A 23360-nucleotide genomic window follows, 5' to 3' on the forward strand; every position below is an offset into this window, starting at 1 on the left:
CCTTTCTCCATCCCAGTCCCCGTCCCTGGAGCTCCTCTCTCATATAGGTCCTACCTGGCCCCAGAGCCCCAACTCCGCCTCTTCCAGGGGCCCCCGCCCAGCCCCAGGCCCAGCATCAGTTTGGCAAGCTCACAACCCACAAGCAAGCTCTGCATGAAAGCCTGGGCTGTGCTCATTTAGGCCTGACCGCATGCACTGTAAACACTTTGAAGATACACCCGTACTTTGTTCCCTTTGTGTTTTTCTCAGTGTCATGAGTCACAAGTCCCACCCAAGCCGGCTATTTAGGGAATTAAGTGTTGATTAGCCCCAGATTAGTAGGAAAGCAGTACTTCGTTTGGGCATACAATTTATTTCACCAACTGTGAAGACTTTTATGTGACTGGTAATAAAAAGACAGTTTTATTTATTTTTTTCATTCCTTCCACTCTCCCCCCACCGCACAGTTCAGTGTTCACCTGGACATTTCTACAACACCACCACTCACCGATGCATTCGCTGTCCAGCAGGGACATATCAACCCGAATTTGGAAAAGATAACTGTGTTTCTTGCCCAGGAAATACTACCACTGACTTTGATGGCTCCACAAACATAACGCAGTGTAAAGGTAGGTCTCTCTTAAGTCTTTCAAAGTCTTGGCCCAGAGGAAAGTGCCTGGGTCTACCTGATGCTGGGGGGTAGGGGGTTGGGGCCAGGGTCCCATGTCCACCGAGAGCCATGAGGACACTGTTATCCCAGCTCCCAGCACTGCAGGTCGGCACTAAAGGAGAGCCAGGCTTGGCCCCCATGTACTCACCCATGTGGATCCTGGCTGCTTCTCCAGGCACCTTGACAGGCTATGCTTGCTAACATTCCCTCCCAGGGGCAGAATTTCAGTTCAGCAAACATTGTTTGAGGACCTGTTACGTGCTAGACACCATAAGCAGAATAAATCCCTGGCCCTGTAGACAGGCTGTGGGGTTGCAGAGGAAAGAGCACTTCGTTCTATCTGGAGAGATAAGGAAAGTCTTCTGGAAGACATGAGAAGGTTTTGATGGAGAGCATGGGAGAGAGCAGGACAAAGAGTTTTATACCCAAGACAACAGCCGTGAGGAAGAGCAAACACGGAAAAGTGAAAGGCTTTTTGGGAAGAGACCCCTGAACCTGGACCATGGAGTGTCTGAGGGGAATCTGAGGCAGATTAAAAAGGGAAGCCTTGAACGCTACACAAAGGAGTTGGATATATATCCTATAGGAATGGGGAAGCAGATCATTCAAGGACTTGCCACATGGTTGGCTGGTTGGCTGGTTTTTAATCATTATGGAAAATTCTCCAGGAGAGGTCAGAAGTAAATCACAGCTAATCTAGTGTCAGTCAGACAGTGGTATAGGGGAGCAAGGTCTCCCCACACTGGAGGAATTTGGGATTGAGGTTCACAGTGTTGGAAAATTCTTCCCTGGGTGCCTAGGTGGCTCAGTTAGTTGAATGAATGCCTTTAGCTCAGGTCATGATCCCGGAGTCCCAGGACTGAGTCCTGGGTTGGGCTCCCTGCTCAGCAAGGAGTCTGATTCTCCCTCTGACCCTCTCCCCTCTCATGCTCTCTCTCTCTCTCTCTCCCAAACAAATAAAATCTTAAAAAGAATTAGATTTTTTCCCTATACTCAGATGGAAACTGTTTCCTTGCCCTCCCATCCCCGCCCTTGGTTGACCCTTAGCAGCCATGTGGCGCAGATCCTCAGAAGGTCCATCACGCTTGAAGGCAGATTTCTGAGCTCCATGGCTCTCCCCACTTGACCCCCTTCCAAGAAGAAAAGACTATTTTTTTCCTAATGGGAATAATAATTCCCAGTTACAATGAGAGAGGAGAAAGATAGTCCCTTCAACATCCTCTCTTGTACACACTCACCTGACAGTTTTAAACAGTAAGCTCCTTGAGGGCAAGGACTGTGTCTTTCTCATTTCTGAACCCCCAGAGCTTTTGCTAACATATGTTGGATGAGTGGAGATTCAGTGAATGAAGACATAGGCGAGCTGGTTGTGTGTGTGTGTGTGTGTGTGTGTGTGCGCGCGCGCGCGTGTGCACGCACATGTGCAAATGTGTGTGTTCCTCCCAGAGGTGAGTATCCAACATGCCCCATATTGGCTGATACTTTATTGGAATTCTCTTCCACACCAAAAATAAAATGTGGTCTTGACCAGAAAGACAAGAGAAAGAAAACAGCTATCATGAATTCATCCAAGGTCTCTAGGAAGGGGTCAAATGTCCTCTATTTAGCAGTAAGCTCTGCTCTTCCTGTTTTGACAGACCTAGAAATTCTGTGTCATGGGTTCCTCTGGCACTTAGAATTTGTAAACAAAATATTGAAAACTGAAGTTGTCCTTTGTTTCACTAAGGCCTGTTCAAGATCACCTTCAAGTTAATGAGAAAATGGTAATTCAGAGGGGGACTCAATAGGGTGAGCTCTGTAAAGGGGGTTAGTGTAGCTGGGCTCCCCTGGGGGGCCCTAGGCATTACAGGACACACTAATTCCACAATGGCACCATCTGCAGGCCCCATGCCTCGATGACAATAGGACGCAGCAGCTTTCATCAGCTGAGCTGCTGGTGGCCATGACAGTGTTGTGCCTTCATGACTCATGGCATTTCCCCTTCCAGACAGAAGATGTGGAGGGGAGCTGGGAGATTTCACCGGATACATTGAATCCCCAAACTACCCAGGCAATTACCCAGCCAACACCGAGTGTACATGGACCATCAACCCACCGCCCAAGCGCCGAATCTTGATTGTGGTCCCTGAGATCTTCCTGCCCATAGAAGACGACTGTGGAGACTACCTGGTGATGCGGAAAACCTGTGCGTACCCTCCCTTGGCCCCCTCCCCTTCTAAGGCTGGTGGGGAAGCCTGCTGGCCTGCTCCCCAGCTTTAAATGTGAGCAGCAAGCCTAGGGTGTCACCTCCATATTAGAACAGAGATGGGACATGAGTTTATGGCATTTGCCAAGAAAAAAAATCTTGTGCAATTTTGCTGGGGCCCTTTCCTCTTGAGGCTTCTTGCTGAACCCCAGATGTAGTAATTCTGTAGGCCAGTCTTCCCCGCTAGCCTTACCGTGGACTCTATTCCACAAGGTCACGGAGAGCCAATGAAGCTCATGGAAGGCTAGCCCCACCACTTGCTTTACCATGGGAAGCCACTCGGGCTTGGGGACTGACAAAGGCTAAGTCAGAGTCCAGCCAGGAGGGACCCTCCTCCCATCTTGGCGCATGACCCAGTGTCCACTGAGAGATGCTACCATCAACACAACTTAGAGGCAGTGTAATGAGTGGTCCCAGCAGCCAGACTGCCTGGATCTGAACCCAGCCTCACCTCTTGTCAGTTCTGTGATCTTGGAGATACATTCTGGATCTTTCTGTGACTCAGTTTCCTTGTCTGTTAAAGTGGGGATAATAATAGTTGCTACCTCATAGAGTCATTGTGAGGAATAAACGAGTTCATATTCATAAAGTGCTGAGAGAAATAATGACACATGGAACCACTGTGTGTTGGCCCCTCTTCTTAGTGGTTATAGTGTCTGAAGTCAGGTGTAGGTTTGAATCCTGACTTAGCCACATACTGACTCAGTGACCCTGGGCAAGTGCTTAAACCCTCTGTAAACGAGTTAACAACCACACAACTTGCTATGGTTTTCTGAGGGTTATGTGAGATAAACTCTGTGAAGTGGGCCCCGCCCTGCCTGCCCAGTCTTAGGAAGCCCACGGGGTTGGTGGCGTTTCTCTCTGGATGGCAGCAGGTAGCTCCGGAATAGGAGGGCTCCTCCGAAGCTCCCGCAGGGAGCACTGGGGCCTGGGCTGCTGCTGTTTGTCCAGCCCTGGGCTTTTCAGTGAGCCTTCCCTGGGGACCTGAGGTCGCCAGCTGGGTCCTCTCCATTTCCAGGGCTTTGGCCCCTGTGACGGCAAAGCAGGGCCTGCGGAGCTCTAGAGCATCGCTTGTTGTATGGCGTGCTTGCAAAGATGAGTGCTGCTGCCCACCTGCTCAGGATGAATCCTGAAGCCCGCCCCCTCCAAATTCCCTTGGCAGCTTCATCCAATTCTGTGACAACATATGAGACCTGCCAGACCTATGAACGGCCCATCGCCTTCACCTCCAGATCAAAGAAGCTGTGGATTCAGTTCAAGTCCAACGAAGGGAACAGTGCCAGGGGCTTCCAGGTCCCTTATGTGACGTACGATGGTAAGCACTGTGAGGCTCACGCTCCATCCCATGCAAGGAGCTTCTCTGTGTTCAGTCAAACCAACCCCTGGCGGATTGCTGACAAGCACACATGCTCAGAAAGGAAGGTGGGATACGGAGAAAGGATGTTGCTGACCCACAACTGCCAGATTTTATTTTATTTTTTTAAAGATTTTATCTATTTATTTGACAGAGAGAGAGAGAGATAACAAGTAGACAGAGAGGGGGAAGCAGGCTCCCCGCCGAGCAGAGAGCCCAATGCGGGGCTCGATCCCAGGACCCCGAGATCACAACCCGAGTGGAAAGCAGAGGCCCAACCCACTGAGCCACCCAGGCGCCCCCACAACTGCCAGATTTTAAACAGGCATTTGGGGACCCTGTCTATAGGGATGGAAAGATAGTTCAGAAAATAAATACAAGTGAGCATAGCTTCATGGGTAAGAACATGGACCAGCCCTGGCCTAATCTCTTCGGTGACTCTGTGTGAGTTACTTATCAACTTCAAGCCTCTTTTTCTCCCTCCCTCCCTCCCTCCCTTTCTTTCTTTTTGACATTTTTTAAAATTAAAATTCAATTAATTAACATATAGTGTATTATTAGTTTTAGAGGTAGAGATCGTGATTCATCAGTTGCATATAACACCCAGGGCTCATTACATCAGGTGCCCTCCTTAACGCCCATCATCTAGTTACCATCACACTCTTCCCCTCCAGAAACCCTCAGTTTGGTTCCTATGCTTAAGAGTCTCTTATGGTTTGTCTCCCTCTCTGGTTTTGTCTTGTTTAATTTTTTCCCTCTCTTCCCTTATGATCCTCTGTTTTGTTTCTTAAATTCCACATATGGTGAGATCATATGATAATTGTTTTTCTCTGACTTTTTTCGCTCCGCATAATACCCTCTAGCTCCATTCATGTTGTTGCAAATGGCAATATTTCTTTTTTGATGGCTGCATAGTATTCCATTGTAGATATATAACACATCTTCTTTATCCATTCATCAAACAATGGACATCTGGGCTCTTTCCATAGTTTGGCTCTTGTGGACATTGGGTCTATAAACTTTGGGGTGCATGTGCCCATTCAGGTCACTACATTTGTATCTTAGGGATAAATACCCAGTAGTGCAGTAGAGTAGCTCTATTTTTAACTTTTTGAGAAAACTTCATACTGTTTTCCAGAGTGGCTGTCCCATCTAAGCCTCATTTTCTTAATGTGTAAATGAGGATAATCATTAGACCAAACGTGAGAGTTCAGTGAGATAGTCCATAAAGGACTTGGTGCAGGGCCTGGCACATAGTAAATGCTTAGTAAATACTAGCCAATTATGACTGTGGCTTTTATTATATGGCATCTTGAGGAGGGGAGAAAAAGACTCACATTCTGGCCCAGTTTCCGCTACTAATTTGCTGTGTGATTTTGGGCAACTCAGATGACTTCTCTGGTTTTCTTTTCCTCTTCTTAAATAAAGGGGTGGTCCACATGACCCCTGGGGCCCTACCCAAGTCTGGACCTTGATTGACAAACATTTGCTTGGAATACAAAATGAACTGGACCTTGTCCTAGAAGATGTCATAATTCAGTGAGGGACAAGTCATCTGTTCATTCATGAACTTATTCAGTCATCCATCTAGCTCAATGAATACTTAACAAGCAGCTCCTGTGCCAGGCATTGGGCAAGCTGCTAGCAACCACAGGGTTAATGGTGAAACACAGCTCATAGATGCTATAATATGGCAGATACAGAGCTCTGTGTGAGGAGAGAAGAATGGGCAGCAATTAATTTTGCATGGGTCTTTGGAAAGAATACAGCAAAATCTCCAGAGATTTGCATCTCCAAAGAATATGAGTTTTTTTGTTTTTGTTTTTGTTTTTATAATGGGAAGAAGAACATTAGGAAGAGAGAATGATACAGGCTGCAGGACAGAGTACCTGATATGTGCGGGGACTGATTAATAGCCTGACTGGGTCAGTTGGTCAGGGGCATGGGGCTTAGCAGGGAGAGACGAGATGAGAAGGGTGTGGAGTTAGCTGATGAAGAGCCTGGAATGCAGTGCGGAAGGCTTTTAGGCAGACAAGTGCCAAAAGTAGGTGTTTTGGAAAGATACTGTTCTATGGATTTTATAAAAGCATTTCACATAGTTTGTTTCTAACATGTTACAAAAGCCAGGATTATCATCTCTGTGCCTGAAACCATGTCAGACCCTCAAGACAGGGGCTCTTGGGTCAGACTCCTGGGTGGACGGCAGTTCCCCCCACGTGGCTCTGCTGAGTGAGACAGAGCACCTCATCTGTCTGAGAGCAGCCAGCCAACAGCCTCCCCTCCCTGGAATCTGTGAGGGAACCAAAAAAGACACAGAGACTCCAGAATAAATATCACTAAAGCTCACATATTTTAGTCTGACTGTTCTCAACTCTACCTTTCTGACACACGAAAACACGGTAATGTTTTTCTCATTTTCTGAAATAAAGAGTTGTAGCTTGAGCCAGGGAGATCACACGTCACCCCGGTTAGGCCCAGGAGAACGTGTCTTACACGTCACAGAAGAAAATGGTTGAAAACTGTTGCAGGTCTTCACTCAGAGCTTAGTCAATCTTTTTTTTTTTTTTAAACACGTATTTCAGACAAGTTTGATACCTGATTTCCAAGCCCAGAAAAATAGAAATCACATTTAGAAGGGGCAGGTGCAGGGCACCTGGGTGGCTCAGTCAGCAAGTGGGTGACTCGTGATTTTGGCTCAGATCATGATCTTGGGATCCTGGGGTTGAGCCCCACGTTGGCCTCCTTGCTGAGTGGGGAGTCGGCTTGAGGGTTCTGGCTCCCTCTCCCGGTCCTGTTTATTCTCTCTCTCTCTCAAATAAATAAATAAATCTTTAAAGCTGGGGGGTGGGGGTGGGGGAGGTGGGTGGGCAGGGGAGGCTGCTACAGACTGGCTCACTGACCCCTGGAGGACAGGGAGAGTTGTAGTCGTGGCTGACATGCACTGAGTACGTGTGCTGAGTACCAGGCATGTGCTAAGTGCCTCTGACACAGCACATTCCTCACAACCGCCCATGAAGTAGACACGATTCATAGCTGGGTCTACCGACAAGGCCACTCAGGCTTAGAGATTAACGTAGACAACAGGCCTGAGGTCGCAGGAGGACAACACTGCTGAGTCTTCGGGACTCCAGGGCCCGAGCTCTTACCTACAACACCCGAATGCTTTTCTCATGACAGTTGTAGCAAGTGACGAAACACGATAGTTCTTAAGAGTGGAGAGAATCGTTTAAAGATTTTTTTGACAGCAGTCTGGAAGCATTGGTGTAACGGCCGACAGCTCTTCCGCTCTCTCTTACACCCGAACACAGCACAGCAGCTGGTGTTCCTTTGGGTGAACACCCATCACCCAAAGGAGCTGCTTCACCCAGGAAGACACTCTGCAGCTGAAGAATTCGAGAAAAACAAGTACCCTTCCTCATATTTTATACTCATTAAAATAAAAGACTAAGAAGGAAGACACCACACGCATAGGGTACCAGTGGGGTTGTACATGTATTCAGTTAGCCATTATGAGAACTATGCAATAGTTAAGAAGAGCTAACGAGTTTCCATTTACCATCACTTGACTAGGAGAAACTTTTTCAAGAACTATTCCCACACGATCCCAGTGATGTTCTTATGATTTGTTTGGTTTTGCTGCACATGATATGCATACAAAGAGGCATTCTTTTCAGCCTGGGATTTGGAAAAGATTGTGTTTTGCATATGCCTGGCTTGAATTATGACCGTAGGAAACAGGCTAGACTTTGAAAGGTGGGGGTTTAGATTCGGAGACAGCTTATGTGATGTACACTGCATTTAATGTATACGTCAGGACCAAAAATTATTAATAAGAAAATGAATGTAGCTTTCTTCCCTCTCCAGGCAGCCAAATTCTCCCCACCCCCATCCAAAAAAAAAAAAAAAGTAAAAAGTCTTCCTTGGTGGGTAAGAAGCTCAATTGTTTTGCACAATATGGGGGCAGAGAGAAGAAAGGGAGGAGGACAGGAAGCAGAAAAGCAGAGAAGAGAAAAGCCACGAGCCTAGAGGAGGCCAGGAGGGAGTGAGTATAGACAGAAGAGATGAGCCCCAAGCACTGAGCCCTGGGTCCCTCCTACAGTAAGAGGTCAGGGAGAGGAGGAAGAAAAGCAAAGGAGCCTCAGACAAAGCGACCAGTGGGGGAGGAGGAAAACCAGAGTGTCTTATCCTGGAAGCTGAATGAGGAAGTGGATCCGGGAGGAGGAATGACTAGAGAGAGGGAGTGTGACAATTCTTTTGAGGAGTTTTGCAATAAAGGGGGCAGAAATGTAGGATAGAAGCTGGAGGGAGAAATGAGGTCAAGGGGGGAAGGACTTTTTCTGGATTAGAGACATAATAGCACATTTACGTGCTGATGGGAATGCCTGGTCGGGCGAGAGAATGTCATCGTGTAGGAAAGAAAGGGCAGAATTACTGAACCAATGTCCTTGCCTTGGTGAGAGAAGATGGAGTCGGTGGACAAAGTGGAGGAAGGGCCTTGACCGGGTTGCATAGACGGTTCCTCTGAGGGAAGATGGAACAGAAGAGATAGGTGCAGAGGCCGGTAGGTGTGAGGCTATGATGGTGGGCGTCTGTGGAAGTTCTCTTCTGCTCACCTTCTCAGTATCACAGTGGTCATTGTTCAGATAACAGCTACAGAAGGGGCATTCCTCAGAACCTTATTTTATTTTATTTTATTTTTTTTTTAAAGATTTTATTTATTTATCTGACAGAGATCACAAGCAGGCAGAGAGGCGGGCAGACAGAGAGAGAGGAGGAAGCAGGCTCCCCGCCGAGCAGAGAGCCCGATGCGGGGCTCGATCCCAGGACCCTGAGATCACGACCCGAGCCGAAGGCAGAGGCCCAACCCACTGAGCCACCCAGGCGCCCCCTCAGAACCTTATTTTAAAATGAAGGAAAGGATGAGTTTAGAAATAACAAAACCTTCTGAATGTCAGTTATGTCCTGTGTTCCAACAGAGGACTACCAGGAGCTCATTGAAGACATAGTTCGAGATGGCAGGCTCTATGCCTCTGAGAACCATCAGGAAATACTGAAGGTGAGTACATAGCCCTGGTGGACACCGCAGTCACCCGGCATGCACGGAGCTCCCAGCACTGCTGGAGGAATCTTTTCCTCTTGCTACATTTGGCCACCTGTCAGACACGAAGCCTGCTCTGGGCTGAGGTCAGTTTTATATCTTCACTAGACTTAATTAAAAAAAAAAAAAAAAATCAGGTGGCTGTCCTCAGTGTTGCCAAGTGAAGTTGTTTACATTTGGAAATGTGTGGAGGAAGAGTGGGAAACTTGCTGATCATAAATTCAAGCCAGCGGCAGGTCATGTTTCCGTGTTCACTCTTCCGATAGTTGAAGATGTTTGGCTCCTTGCTTATCCTTCAAGCCCAAGGTTCACCAAATTTTAGATACTTGTAAGTAATCATCAGACACTTACCACATCACTAACCCTGTAAGTACTCTTCAAATCCCAGTGTTGTGGCTCATTTGGTTTAGAAAAAGAAAACCGTTTTTTTTTTAAATATATTCACTTTTCCTTTATAAAAATAATACCTTTTTTGTAGAAAATTAGGGAAGATAAAAATGGAGAAAAGATTAAAATCAGAAGAAACAATTTTCCCAAAGTGTTCCTCAGCTAATCAACCTACTGTCCAACACTGGGCCCATTATAGTTCCATTGGCAAAATGCTGGAATGTTTAAGTATTTTGGCCCAGCAACAGAACTTCTGTTCTTTTTAGGATAAGAAACTGATCAAGGCTCTGTTTGACGTCCTGGCCCACCCCCAGAACTATTTCAAGTACACAGCCCAGGAATCCCGGGAGATGTTTCCAAGATCCTTCATCCGATTGCTGCGTTCCAAAGTGTCCAGGTTCTTGAGGCCTTACAAGTGAGCCCGCCACGGGACCCTCGGTGCCACGTTCTGCCTGTGGGCTGGTGGGACACAGCTGTCTGCCTCTGCGGCCAACATAGTTGGATATTGCTGCCTCCCATAGCAGTGACTCATTAGAGTGCAATTTTTATAGATAATATAGATATTTTGGTAAATTGAACTTGGTTTTTCTTTGCCAGCATTGTGGATGTGGACTGAGAATGGCAGTGAGTCCCACCACCTCTCACTGCTGTGGGCAGAGGTTTTAGATGCACCAAGGGCTGGCTGAGCGGGACTCTAGTCAGCTCAGGCAAGACTCACCTGTCCCTCCTGCTTCTCACTCCTCCTCAAGGGGGCCGTGGTGGAAAGGAGGCCACAAAAGGGGCTGCTTTGGCTGAAACTTCAGCTTCCTCCTGCCCGGCCCTCCCTAAGGGAGCCCTCTGCACCGAGGCTGTGACCTGGCGGAGCAGGAAGGGAGGAAGGGAGGAAGGGAGAGAGGGAAGGAGGGAGAGAGCTCCAGGCACCAGGCCTCACCTAAGACCTGGGAGGATTCCGTTTCCCCTGTGGCCTTCTCCAGCCTGTGTGACCTATGTTGGATGACAGGAACTTGGGTTCTAGGCAGTGATCATTTAAAAAAAAGTACTTGAAACAGAACGAATTAGAAATAAAAAGATAAAAACTAAGCACTTCCAGAGACATAATCCTACAGCTCTAGGGACGGCCTTCCTTGTGGCCAGCTTCTGCTCGGCGGCAAACGCACAGTGCTGGTTTTAGCGCCTTCAGCTGTCCTTCTGGCACCCTGCTTGGCACCGTGTTAGGGCCTGGAGAGTTCAGGGCTGACGTGATCTCCTTGGTGGATGAGAATCACCTACAGGTAGGAGAAGTACTGCCTCATAAACCCTGAGTTTCTCTTAACCATCACACCACCGTCAGAGGCAGCTACACAAATCCTGCTCTCTAGGTACTGCGGTCAACATTGGGTCAGCACAGTGGGGCTTCACAATCATTTTCTCCCACAGAATCTGGAATTTTCAATACCAGTTAATTTTTACAAATTTAAATCCGCAAGTAAAAATCTTATTACAGTGAATTAAAAAAAAAAAACCTATCAAACAACCTGCCATTCCCGAGTGGACTGAGAACAAACAACTATGATGTTGTTACTTCAGTAACAGACTAACTCTGGACACACAACTCTCAACACCAAAGTACTCAAGAATAGTTAACAAATATTTCTAAAGCAAACAAAGACTATTTCATTATTGTTAAGCTCATGTTTCACCTGTTTTTTTTTTAACCTATCCATAACATTGATTTAAAAAAAAAAAAAACCCTAATCAAACTTTTCTTCTTTATTTGGATGGGTCCTAAGTACCCATTTCCAAATTTCTTTTCAAAAATTGAAACATCTTCATTTTAAAAAATAATCATCAAAATAAGCACTTGGAGTTTGTCATCGCAGAACTTTGCCTACATTTCTGAGTCTAATCATAAAATGAAAGTTGAAACGTAATATGACCGGAGTCAGTGACCTGCCCGATGTGGGGTGGGGTGAGCGGAACAGTGCCATCCTGTCCAAGCATGTTGGTAACTTTGTGTTCTTGACTGTGTGGTTCTGTATTGCGGGTGTCACAGGAAGGCCAGGGATGGAAATAATTGGGGGTTGGTAGGAGGCCCCCTCCAGGAGCAGGCCTGCCCACCAGAGCTGTGCTCCTGGTATAAGTGTGAGCAACTGAGGCCCTTCCTAAGCACCCTCTCTATCCCCACCAACCACCCTAAGAGATGCTATGGAAGACTGGCTGCTTGTGGCCACAGTTGCTACCTATAAGTCAATAAAGATTTATTAAATGTCTGCTCTGTGCCAGGCCCTATTCTAGGTCCTAGGGATGCACAGTGACAAGACAGACAGGGTCCTTGCTCTTGTGTCTTACATTTTAGGCGGCCAGTGAACAAATAAATCACCACAGAAAGTACCAGCTAGCATTGTGTTATGTGGTAGGTTAACAAAGCAGATGACTGCGTTGCTACCTTAGAATCATGGGTTGTGGAGGGCTGCTCTGGGGAAATGACATTTCAACCTGAAAACGGCCGGAGGGAACCAGGCTTGGGACAAGGCAGGGGGAAGAGGGCTCTAGGTAGAGGAAGGCCAAGTGCAAAGGCTGGCAGGCAGGAGCCCGTGTGTGTGTGTGTATGTGGTCACCGTCCAGTGAGAAGGCAGTGGGACGAGATGAGGCGAGGGAAGCGGACAGGGGCCAGAGCACATCAGGCTTTGGAATCTAGAACAAGAGGTTTGGGTTTCATTCTCTGTATGTTGTAAAGCTTTCAGAGGGGTTGGGGCAAAGGAGTGGGACGAGCTGATTTATGTTTTAAAAAGATAGTTCTGGTTACTATGTGAATAGATTTCAGAAAAAGGCAGGGAGGCAGAGAGCCATCAGTCAACTATCGCAACCAACCAAGCCGCCATCCCGGTGGGAGATGAGGTGGTCTGGGTTAAGGGTGTGGAGTGGAGATGAGGGAAAGTTTCTGGACCTGTTTTAGGGCAGAGTCGAGAACTTGCATGAGAACTGGATGGAGGGGAAGGGAGAAGCAGCCACCAAGGAGACCTCCTAGTTGCCTGAGCAACTGGTAGCTGGAGCAGATGGGCCATTTCAAGTATGAGGTACCTGTTTAGGAATCCAAACTCAAGAGCTCAGATAGGCAACTGATTTTATGAAGTCCCAGAAGAGATCAGCGCTGGAATATGAATTTTTATGTCACAGAATAAAGACATGAGACATGAGGTTGAGGACACCTGGGAAAAGTATGGACATAAAGAAAACCAGGGTACTCTGCATTCTGGGTTTCCCTGTGTGGGCACAGGACCGGGACTGGAGGAGCTGATTGTTCAGTCAACAGGAAAAGGTCAGAGCGGTTTCCCCCGCCCTCCGAGGGAGCTCATTCTGTGGGAAGAGTCTGAGTGGAACTGGAATCTGCACAAGTCCTCCTTTCCAGCTGTGGATATTGTTCCTGAGCCGTTTACTCAAGTGCCGCATTTATGGATTTAGCAACGTTTCCCTTGAGTTTCCAATGCTAATAAAAGAGTGTTTGCCTTTTCACACTACCAGATCATTATCTTCACTGTGGAAAATTGCTTCCTCTGAATCATTCTCTGAGCTGTTAAGTGTGTTTTCTTGAGGCATCCACTGGATTTAGGTTCGCAGGTGATCTTAAAATTGTCCTGTGGTAATTTGGGAGAGATCATGGCTGCCCAGCACAAGGCACAGACTCACTTGCCCTTGGGCAGATCTTTATGGGGAGAGCACAAGGGCTCTTGCCTGCTGCAGGCTACGACAGCTGGTGGGCCTGGGCACCGGGAAATCCGTGCACCCACACCAAGCCCAGCCTCAGTCCTCTCCTCAGTCCGGAAGGGATGCCTCTTACCAGGGCTGTCAGCATCTTTGCTTCCTTTTTCATGGCAGGATGGGTCCTGACAGCCTTACCCCAGTCTTTGTCACTCTGAGCCAGTATTTGGGAGGCAAGTGGATTAGATGAAGAGTAAAGCAGTTCCTTACCAAGTTCAGGGAGGCTTGGCCTAGCTATGGCCTTCTTGGTAGGCAAGCCATCCTCCAAATCCAGGTCCTAGATATAGCCATGAGAGCCCCATCCACAGGAAATTAAAAGCCTTAGTGAGGCTTCCTTTCTGTGGCATCTTCTACTCCAGGGGACTGTGAACCCAGCTTGAATTTCCTGAGTATTTGTGGTTCCCTGCTTCCTTCTCCCTTCAGGCAGTCCTGATCAGCCTGCAGGAGATCATCCTCAGGGGTCTGATGGCCCAGCAAGGCTGCTCCTGTGACAGACAGCCAAAAAACCCAACTACTCAGCAGGGATCACTTTCCAGAGAACACAGTAGAATCAAAAGAGATTTAGAAAAATGAAACCACTCTAATTCTCAGCCAGGTTGCCTTAGCTGAATAAAAGGGACACAAATTCTCCTGCTGCAAACAATGACAATAACTTAGCATTATTTGGTTTTCAGAGTGTCTCAGGGGAGTGTAACCACAGACCTTGGTTTCTAATAGTTCTTTGTTATGTGTTCACTCACTTGGTCATTTATCCAACATATTTCTTGACGGCTTACGAAGCGCTAGGTACCATAGGAACAGGTGGTGCTATAGTGAGCAAAATAAAGTCTTTGCTCTTGTAGAGTTTAGGTTCTTAGGAAGGGAGACAGAAAATAAACAAACAGAAGTTGTAAAGTCAAGTGTGATAACTGCTTAAAGAAGGTAAAGGGCAAAATGATAGAGGATGAGTAGGTGGTGAGAAGGAGTTGCTATTTTAGGTGGGGTGAGCTCATCGTTACAGTCATCAATCCAGGCCTCTCCTGGGGTACTCACTGGCTCCTCAAACCTACGCTGGCAGCACAGGCCCTGGCAAGCTCCTCAACCCACCCAGCAAGCACTTGACATTTCCTCTCACCCCAGGCTGACCAGAGCTCCAAGCTGTGAACAAGCGGTTTTGCAATTTCTGGGACAGGCACCACCTAGTGGCTGTAAGGTGGAGTAGACGTGTGTCTCTGTCATCCCCCTGCTTTGGAGCTTAAATGACCACAATTTAAGGGGAAAGGTTACCAGTGAGGTTTGTGGACCAGGGCTGTGGTTTGACAACTGATTGATTGCATGTTGTTTAGTACAGCCCTCAGAATGTATCTGTTTAGATTTTTTCCTTCTCTCTGCCTGGCCTAATGACTAATACCAAGTGGGATGGCCTTGATTTGGGTCTTTTCAAACTATCAACAGTGCTCTGAATCATGTCCAAACACACCCACCCAAACACACACCCCCAGCCTGTATATTCATTCATTCATTGTAATGGTCTAGGCACCATGCTAGGTTGGCGCTATACTGCTGAGACAAGAGGGAAAAGGAGTTGAAAGAATGAGGGGGGAGAGTCCCCAAACTGTAATATTGTGAAATATTTCAGCACATATAGTTCCATGAGCTACCACACCCCCTGACTTGGACCACCCTCTGATAGTTTATCCTACAATTGAGGGATAACTTTGAGACACAGTTTGGCGTTTTCTGTCTTTTCCCTCCACAGTGCAAAAAGCAGAAATACAAACCTACCTCAGATCTGAGCTTTGGGGGGCATCTGGGTGGCTCAGTTAAACATCTGCCTTTGGGTCAGGTCATGATCTCAGGGTCCTGGGCTCAAGCCCCACAATGGGCTCCTTGCTCAGTAGGGAGTCTGCTTCTCCCTCTCCCTCTGTCGTTTCCCCTGCTTATGTGCTCTTTCTCTGTCAAGTAAATAAATAAAATCTTTTTTTTAAAAAATCTGAGCTTTGGTGCTGGCTTTGCCTTATTATGCACACTTTGTGATTCAGAAAAATTAATAGCTGCTGAGCAGGAAATGGAACCGAAACTGCAGGCAGGATGGCGTGTTACTGATGTGACCACATCCAGCAAGACAGTGTGGCAGTTGGAATGGAGTTTGTGGTGAACCCTGGCCAGGCCTGTTGTGCTCAGCCCTCTGCAGCCTTGTGGCCATCTTGCTGTGTGACCACAAACTGGTCTTGGGACACACTGCCAATGTGTGTGCAGGCACCTGTCCACCATACACAGCTGTGGATGATACGACAAGACGGTAATGGTGGCCAAGCAAGAACATGTGCCCAGAACCCTGACGTTAGATCCAGGTGACTTGGCTTGAGGAAGGCAGGCTTCGGCAGCCACACAAGTACCAAAGCTGGAGTTTGAGGTGATCTGGGAGCAAGTATCAGAGGTTTGTTAAACCCTCACTCAGGGCTTCCAACGAGGAGCTGAGGTGACTCAAGCAGCATCAGTCATCCAATATCCGCCTCCCAGAATTCCTAATGTACTTTGCTAAGAATGCATTCTCTCTGTTTGTCTTATGAAAGATATCTCTACAAGTGTGTTTTGTGATGCTCATCTTCTCCAAGATTCCCCTTATGACCTCTGTGGTACCTGGACTTGTATCCCAGCTCTGCCACATCATAATTGTGTGACCTTGCACAAGTCATTTTAACCTTTCTGTGCCTCAGTTTCCTCATATGGTACATAAACTGACTGGATAGGGTTGTTGTGAGGATTAAATGAGTTCCTCATGGAAAACTCTTGGAACACTGCCTGGAATGTAGTAAGGGCTCAATAAATGTTAACTATTATCATCACCGTTATTCTCTTCCACTTCTTCAGACTTGAGAAGCTAAATCCAAGATACATTTTTTTGACATCTCCTGGGTTTATTTTAATATTCAGAAGATAAGGCAAGAAACACTGACAAGAAAGAGGATGGGATGGGATAGTCAGAGCACAGAGTGCCTCCCTGAGCCAGGGTGGACAGAGGGACCCGGGGCCCTAGAGCTCCAGCCATGTCGGTGCCAGGAGAAAGGATTTAGGTTGAGTCCACAAGCAACTCTCCTGCTAAGGGCCGCACCTGCCTCAGGAGACATGATGGGTAGGGATGTCTACTGTCAGTCTCCTGGATGAGGTTGTCCTGGGCCGTGCAGCCACCCCAAGGGTCAGCCTAAATCCAAGATCTATTTGTTAATGGGTTCACACTCTGCTGGTCTCTCCTATTTCAGTGACACTGAAAGTCCTTTAGTCATAGGCTTTCTGGTGGGATGTGTTCTAGGAACAGAAGAATTAGAGCTTGAAGCAGGAAAGAAAGCCCACAATGCCTGATTTGGGTTCTCACACAAGACCTCTGAAAACCCTTATCTTCCTGAGCAGAGAAAGTGAAATGCACTTTTCCAGTCCCATAAGACTGTTTCAGGTCAGGAATAGGACATGTGCGCACAGACACATACACACACATAAACATACACACACAGGCCTGTCAATCCTTCATCTTTTCTTATTTTCAACCTTCAGGCCCTGATGTGTAAGGACATCAGCACATCTTACTGAGGCCGGAATAACACACTCTCCAGAAATTTTTAACTCAGGTTTGATGTTCCAACATGGCAAAGTCCAACTTCTGACTCCAGAGAGGCAGTACTCAGGCTTGTAGACAAATAAAGCCTACAAAGAGATTCACTTAGCCAGAGGGGTTTAAGGAAACAGTGAGGAATCTGCATGAGCCCTCACGGTCAGTGGGACAAAGTCCCGGATGAAACATGAGGTCACAGGGTCTGTCTACCATGTAGCCCATGCCTTGGAGAGCACTGAACTCAAATGTGCTGATAGAGTGTAGATAGCTTAGAAAAGAAAGAATTTCATCTTTTGAAAAATCATGAACGGGGAAGAAAAAAATCTAATAGTTACACAGAAGAGAAATCAGGCAATACCTTGATCAGATTATCAGAATTATCATCTCCAGTAAAGGACATAAGGACATCACATGGTTCCATATATCGTGAAAAAACATAACACCTTTTTTTTTAAAAAAAGATTTCATTTATTTATTTGCTAGAGAGAGAACACAAGCAGGGGGAGTGGCAGACAGAGAAGCAGCCTCCCTGCCTAGCAAGGAGCCCGATGTGGGACTCACACCTAGGACCCCAGGATCATGACCAGAGCCAAAGGCAGCTGCTTAACCTACTGAGTCACCCAGGCATCCCAGCATAATATCTTCTATACAGTACTAAGGCCAAGAATGCAAAGCCTCATTCTCAATATAAGGAAATTTCAGATACAAATAAAGTGAGGAATATTTCACTTTTTAAAAAAGGGAATGAAGCTGAAAAATAACTGGTTCACTAATGAAATTCAAAACTTTTGTAGTCCAAAGAACACCATCAGGAAAGTGAAAAGGCAACCCATGAATGGGAAAAATTTTTCCAAATCGTGTAAAAATTGTACAAATTTACAAGGGACTTGTAGCTAGAATATTTAAAGAACTCTTACAGCTCAATAATAAAAAGACAAGTAACTTAGAAATGAGGAAAGGATATGAAAGATATTTTTCTGAAGAAGATAAACAAATGGCCAAGAAGCATAGGAAAAGATGCTCAGCTTAGTCAGCCACCAGAGAAATTCAAATCAAACCACAATGAGACACTATTTCACACCCACCAAGAGAGCTCTAGTAAAAGAGTCAGATAATAACCAGTGTTGCCAAGGATGAAGAGACACTGGGACCCTCACACACTGCTGGTAGGGATTGTAAAATGCAACCACTTTGGAAAAGTCTGTTCATTCCTCAAAAGGTTAAACACATATGACCCAGCAGTTCCGCTCTAAGAGAAATGAAAACATACGTCTTCATAAGAAGTTATTACATGCAAGCTCACAGCAGCAGTAAGCACGACAGCCAAAAGTTAGAACGACTTGAAAGTCTATCGACTGATGAATGGGTAAACAAAATATGATAATATTGGAAATATTATTATTCCAAATAATGGAATATGATTTGGCCATGAAAAGAAATGAAGTTCTATAACACAGATGAACCTTGAAAACATTATGTTAAGTGAAAGAAGCCAGTCGTGTATGATCCTGGTTAACCGAAATGGACAGAATAGGCCAATCCATAAAGACAGAACCTAGACGTTACAGGCTGCCTGGGGTTGGAGAGTTTGGGAGGAAATGGGCAATGACTGCTAAAGGGTACATATGTTTTTGGGGGGGGCAAAAATGTTCTAAAATTTGACAGTGATGTTTTCACAGCTCTGTGAATATATTAAAAATCATTGAATTGTGAAGTTATAAGTGGGTGAATTGTATGGTATGTGAATTATATCGTAATAAAACAGTTTTTTCCCTAAAATATGGAAGACTATGTTCTTCAAAATGTCAATATCATACCAGATAAAGGGCTAGTATCCAAAATCTATAAATAACTTCTCAAACTCAACACCCGAAGAACAAATAACCTAATCAAGAAATGGGCAGAAGACATCAACAGACATTTTGGCAAAGATGACATCCAAATGACCAAACACAAGAAAAAATGCTCAACATCGCTTGACATCAGGGAAATACAAATCAAAATCACAGTGAGATACCACCTCACACCAGTCAGAATGGCTAAAATTAACAAGTCAGGAAATGACAGGTGTTGGTGAGGATGTGGAGAAAGGGGAACCTTCTTCACACAAGACCTGTTGTGTGGGAACGCAGTTGATGGGAATGCAGGCTGGAGCAGCCACTCTGGAAGACAGTATGGAGGTTCCTCAAAAAGTTAAAAATAGAGCCACCCTACAACCCAGCAATTGCACTACTGGGTATTTACCCCAAAAATACAAATGTAGTGAAAAGAAGGGCCATATGCACCCCAATGTTCATAGCAGCAATGTCCACAATAGCTTAACTATGGGAAGAGTCTAGATGTCTATCAAAAGATGAATGGATGAAGAAGATATGGTGTGTGTGTGTGTGTGTGTGTGTGTGTGTGTGGAATATTAGGAATATTAGGCAGCCATCAAAAAATGAAATCTTGCCATTTGCAATGATATGGATGGAACTAGAGGGTATTATGCTGAGCAAAATGTCAATGAGAGAAAGACAATTATCATATGATCTGATATGAGGCATTTGAGAAATAAGACAGAGGATCATAGGGGAAGGAAGGGAAAAATGAAACAAGATGAAACCAGAGAGGGAGACAAACCATAAGAGACTCTTAATCTCAGGAAACAAACTGAGGGTTGCTGGTGGGGGGTGGGACAGATGGGGTGGCTGGGTGATGGACATTGGGAAGGGCATGTACTAATGGTGAGAGCTGTGAATTGTGTAAGACTGATGAATCACAGACCTGTACCCCTGAAACAAATAATACATTATGTTAATAAAAAAAAATAGAGATACCCTACGACCCAGCAATTGCGCTACTGGGTATCTACCCCAGAGATACAAGTGTAGCGATCTGAAGGGACTTCTGCACCCCAATGTTTATAGCAGCAATGTCCACAATAGCCAAACTATGGAAGGATCCCAGATGTCCACTGACAGATGAATGAATAACGATGTGGTATATATACACACTGGAAGACTACTCAGCTACCAAAAAAATGAAACCTTGCCATTTGTAACAACATGGATGGAACTAGAGGGTATTATGCAGAGCGAAATAAGTCAATCAGAGAAATTATCATATGATAATTTGATAATTATCATATGGTAATCATATGATAATTATATGTTCTCACTCATAAGTGGAATTTAAGAAACAAAACAGAGGATCATAGAGGAAGGGAGGGAAAAATAATACAAGATGAAACCAGAGAGGAAGACAAACCACAAGAGACTCTTAATCACAGGAAACAAACTGAGGGTTGCTGGAAGGGAGGTGGGTGGGAGGAGGGGGTACCTGGGTGATGGGCATTAAGGAGGGCACATGATGTAGTGAACACTGGGTAATATATAAGACTGATGAATCGCTGACCTCTACCTCTGAAACTAATAATATACTGTATGTTAATTAATTAAATTTAAATTTAAAAAATAAAATAAACCAAGAACTAGAAAAAAAGTCAGTGTTATAAAAGACCTGGGGAAATGTTCCAGATGAAAGGAGGCTGAAGAAACACAACAACCAAATATAATATTGCACTCTAGCCTGGGTCCTGTGTTGGAGGAATATGTCATAAAGGACACTATTGGGCCAACTGATAAAACTGAAACATAAACAGTAGTTTAGATAAAAGCTTTGTATCAATGTAAATTTATGAAATTTCTATCTATACACTGGTTGTATAAGAGAAAGCTCCCTATTCTTAGAAAATACACAATGAAGTATTAGTGGTGAAGTGTTATAATACAAGTAACTCATCCTCAGATGGTTCAGAAAAAAATGTGAGCGTACCTGTTTGTGTTAGGGAAAAGCAAATGATACAGCAGATGGAGTAAAATGTTAATAATCTGGTTAAAGGATCTGGATTGTTTTTGTCTTTGCAACTTTTTATAAGTTTGAAATCATTTCCAAATAAGAAGTTTGCAAATAATCGCAAAAGACTTTTCTCTCTGGGCAGTGCAGAGCTGTATGAAAACAGGTCAGAGAGAATGTTGTGTGAGTGTGTATGGTGTGTAGAGGTCCGCACACCCAAGTGCCTACCCATGTTCCACAGGGTGTTTTGTCTCTCGGCTGCTATTTGCCCCATCTGGCCTAAGGCTTGCCCAGCACGGGCCACTGATCTCCCACTGTCACACCCAAGCAGCATGTCACACCCCAAGTTACCTTGGGGGAAGGCAGTAGAGCCCTCCGTGTGCTTGAGGCAGACGGAGGTAACCAGTGTGAGCTGCCTGCAGGCTTTCTCGCCTTTGGCTGGGAGCAGGAAGGTCAGGCCTAGTGCCTTCTGAGAGGCTTGCCATCTCCAGAGGTCTGTTTCCAGACTGAAGAGCTCTCCATTGGCCTCTGGAGGGCTGGTCTTTTTCCAAGTTCTCTACTATCTTGGAGAGGAGAATGAAATGAGGAGAGGAGTCATATTTATTGAGGGCTCAATTTGTGCCCAGCCCTGTGCTTTACATGTTATTTTATTTAAACCACACAGAGCCCTGCCAGATGGGTAAACTGAGGCTCCAAGAACTGCAGTAATTTGGCCAAGGTCCCACAGTGAGCAAGGAACAGATTCAAAGCCAAGCCCAGTCTCCCCTTTTTCCCCCAGGTTCTCTTGCTTCACATACTGGATTTCCCCCCCTTCTTTCTCTCCTCTTTGCTGTCTGATTTGAGGTCACAGCCTGTCCTTATCCCAAGAAATGAAACAAAATCATTGCTAACAGGAATGAATCCAAAACTCAGCCAACTTTGGAAAACACCAGCAGGGCTGCCATCAGCCCTGTTTTATGAGGCTTCGGTGATGCTGGGAATCACTCCGAAGGAAGAAGACAGAAATATCTCGTCTTTGCTTTAACCTGCCAAAGTAGACACAATCTGCAGAGCTGGGTGCCAAGTCATGGGCTCTGTGTAGCCAGAGATCCTGGCACACATATAGTACCTGCAGTGCACAGCTGTTTGAACAATCTTCCTGACAGAGGGAGATGGGGTGGTGGGGAGGGCACCAGAGAAGAAAGCAGACTCTGCAGCTATAAGGATGGGGGTGGTGAGCAAAGGGGGATCTGGGCAGGGCCATTACTTCCAAGGGTGCCCAAGGGCAAAGTCAGAGCAAAATTTGTGTGGGTGGGAAGGAGAGGAGAAGGATAAAAACTTCTTGATAATCTCTCTTCCCCTCTGTTCTTCTCTTCTATTCTGGCCTCCTGGCCCCAGCACTCATCGTGTATCCATTCTCAGAGGTCTCCTTGTTAGCTGAAGACCCAAAAGAGGGGTGTTGGGAGAATAGATTATAAGCAGGGAGCTGCTGACAGTGAAGAGACAGGAAGAGCCTGCCTATGGTGGCATCACCTTGGTGCCTATACTGGTTATGTCATTTGAGCCCTTGGATCCAGCCATGCCTGAAGTCCCTGCACTTTTAGATAATGGAATCAAAAAGTTTACACTTCTGCTTAAGAAAATTTCAACAGGGCTTCTGTCACTTATCATATGAACATCACAAATAAAATCCTGATTGAAACAATTGACTTGACTAGAACAATTTTCAAGGACTGATCATCTACAATGGCCAAGGCAGGATGGAGAGAACTTTAGTATTAGAAACCACATGACATGGGAAATTCAGAATCCAGAGGCACTAGGGACAGGAAGAGAGCTGGCCAGCCCCTGCCTTGGGAGGCCTTGGCTCCAGAGATGGGATAAGGCACTCAGGTCTCACTCGCATTGCCTGGAGTTTCATAGAAAGGCTTGCAGCAGGCATAGGCGAGGGCCTACTTCGAGACTCAGCAGCCTACAGGTTCTCCCGAGTCTGTCTCAAGCACTGATGATGGTATACCTTCTGCTGAGCCCTTACTATGCGCCACCGTGTGTTACGTATATTGTTTTATTTAATCCTCACTGCAGCCCTAAGAAGTAGATGTGTTACTGGCATCATTTTCTAGATGAGGAACGTAAACACAGCAGTGAAGTAAAGTTACTAGTCACATAGCTGGTAAGTGTGAGAGCAGGGACTCAAGCCTAGTGTGTCAAACTCCAACAAAACTTGTGCTTTTAACAACTATATGATACTTCTTTCAAGATAGGTCAATAGGGCAGGGAAGGTTGGCTTTATGGAGAATTAATAATAGATCATAATAATGATCTTTTCTGATGGTAAAGCCCTCCAGAGTTCACAAAGCCCAATTTTATACGCAATCTCACGACATCCATGTTATAGATAAGGAAGCTGAGGCTTAGAGGCAGGAAGTGACTTTCTCATATTCTTTGGGCAAACGGGATAAACTGAGCAGAGGTGAGGCTCCT

The 23360-nt window shown here is 45.8% G+C and overlaps 1 protein-coding gene across 2 annotated transcripts in view; it reads left to right on the forward strand.

Annotated features, from left to right (window-relative positions):
- Window positions 1–11525, forward strand: part of SCUBE2 (signal peptide, CUB domain and EGF like domain containing 2) — a 68356-nt gene extending 56831 nt beyond the window's left edge. For both annotated transcript variants that reach the window (XM_080815478.1, XM_080815479.1), the window contains 5 exons: window positions 447–608; window positions 2637–2834; window positions 4057–4209; window positions 9225–9304; window positions 10000–11525. In XM_080815478.1, coding sequence (XP_080671604.1) covers window positions 447–608; window positions 2637–2834; window positions 4057–4209; window positions 9225–9304; window positions 10000–10152 — 746 coding nt within the window. In that variant the 3' untranslated portion in view covers window positions 10153–11525. The remainder of the gene's footprint in view (window positions 1–446; window positions 609–2636; window positions 2835–4056; window positions 4210–9224; window positions 9305–9999) is intronic.
- Window positions 11526–23360: the final 11835 nt, after the last annotated feature.

The sequence above is a fragment of the Martes martes genome (assembly GCF_963455335.1).
Source record: "Martes martes genome assembly, chromosome: 10".
Classification (NCBI taxonomy): Eukaryota; Metazoa; Chordata; class Mammalia; order Carnivora; family Mustelidae; genus Martes; species Martes martes.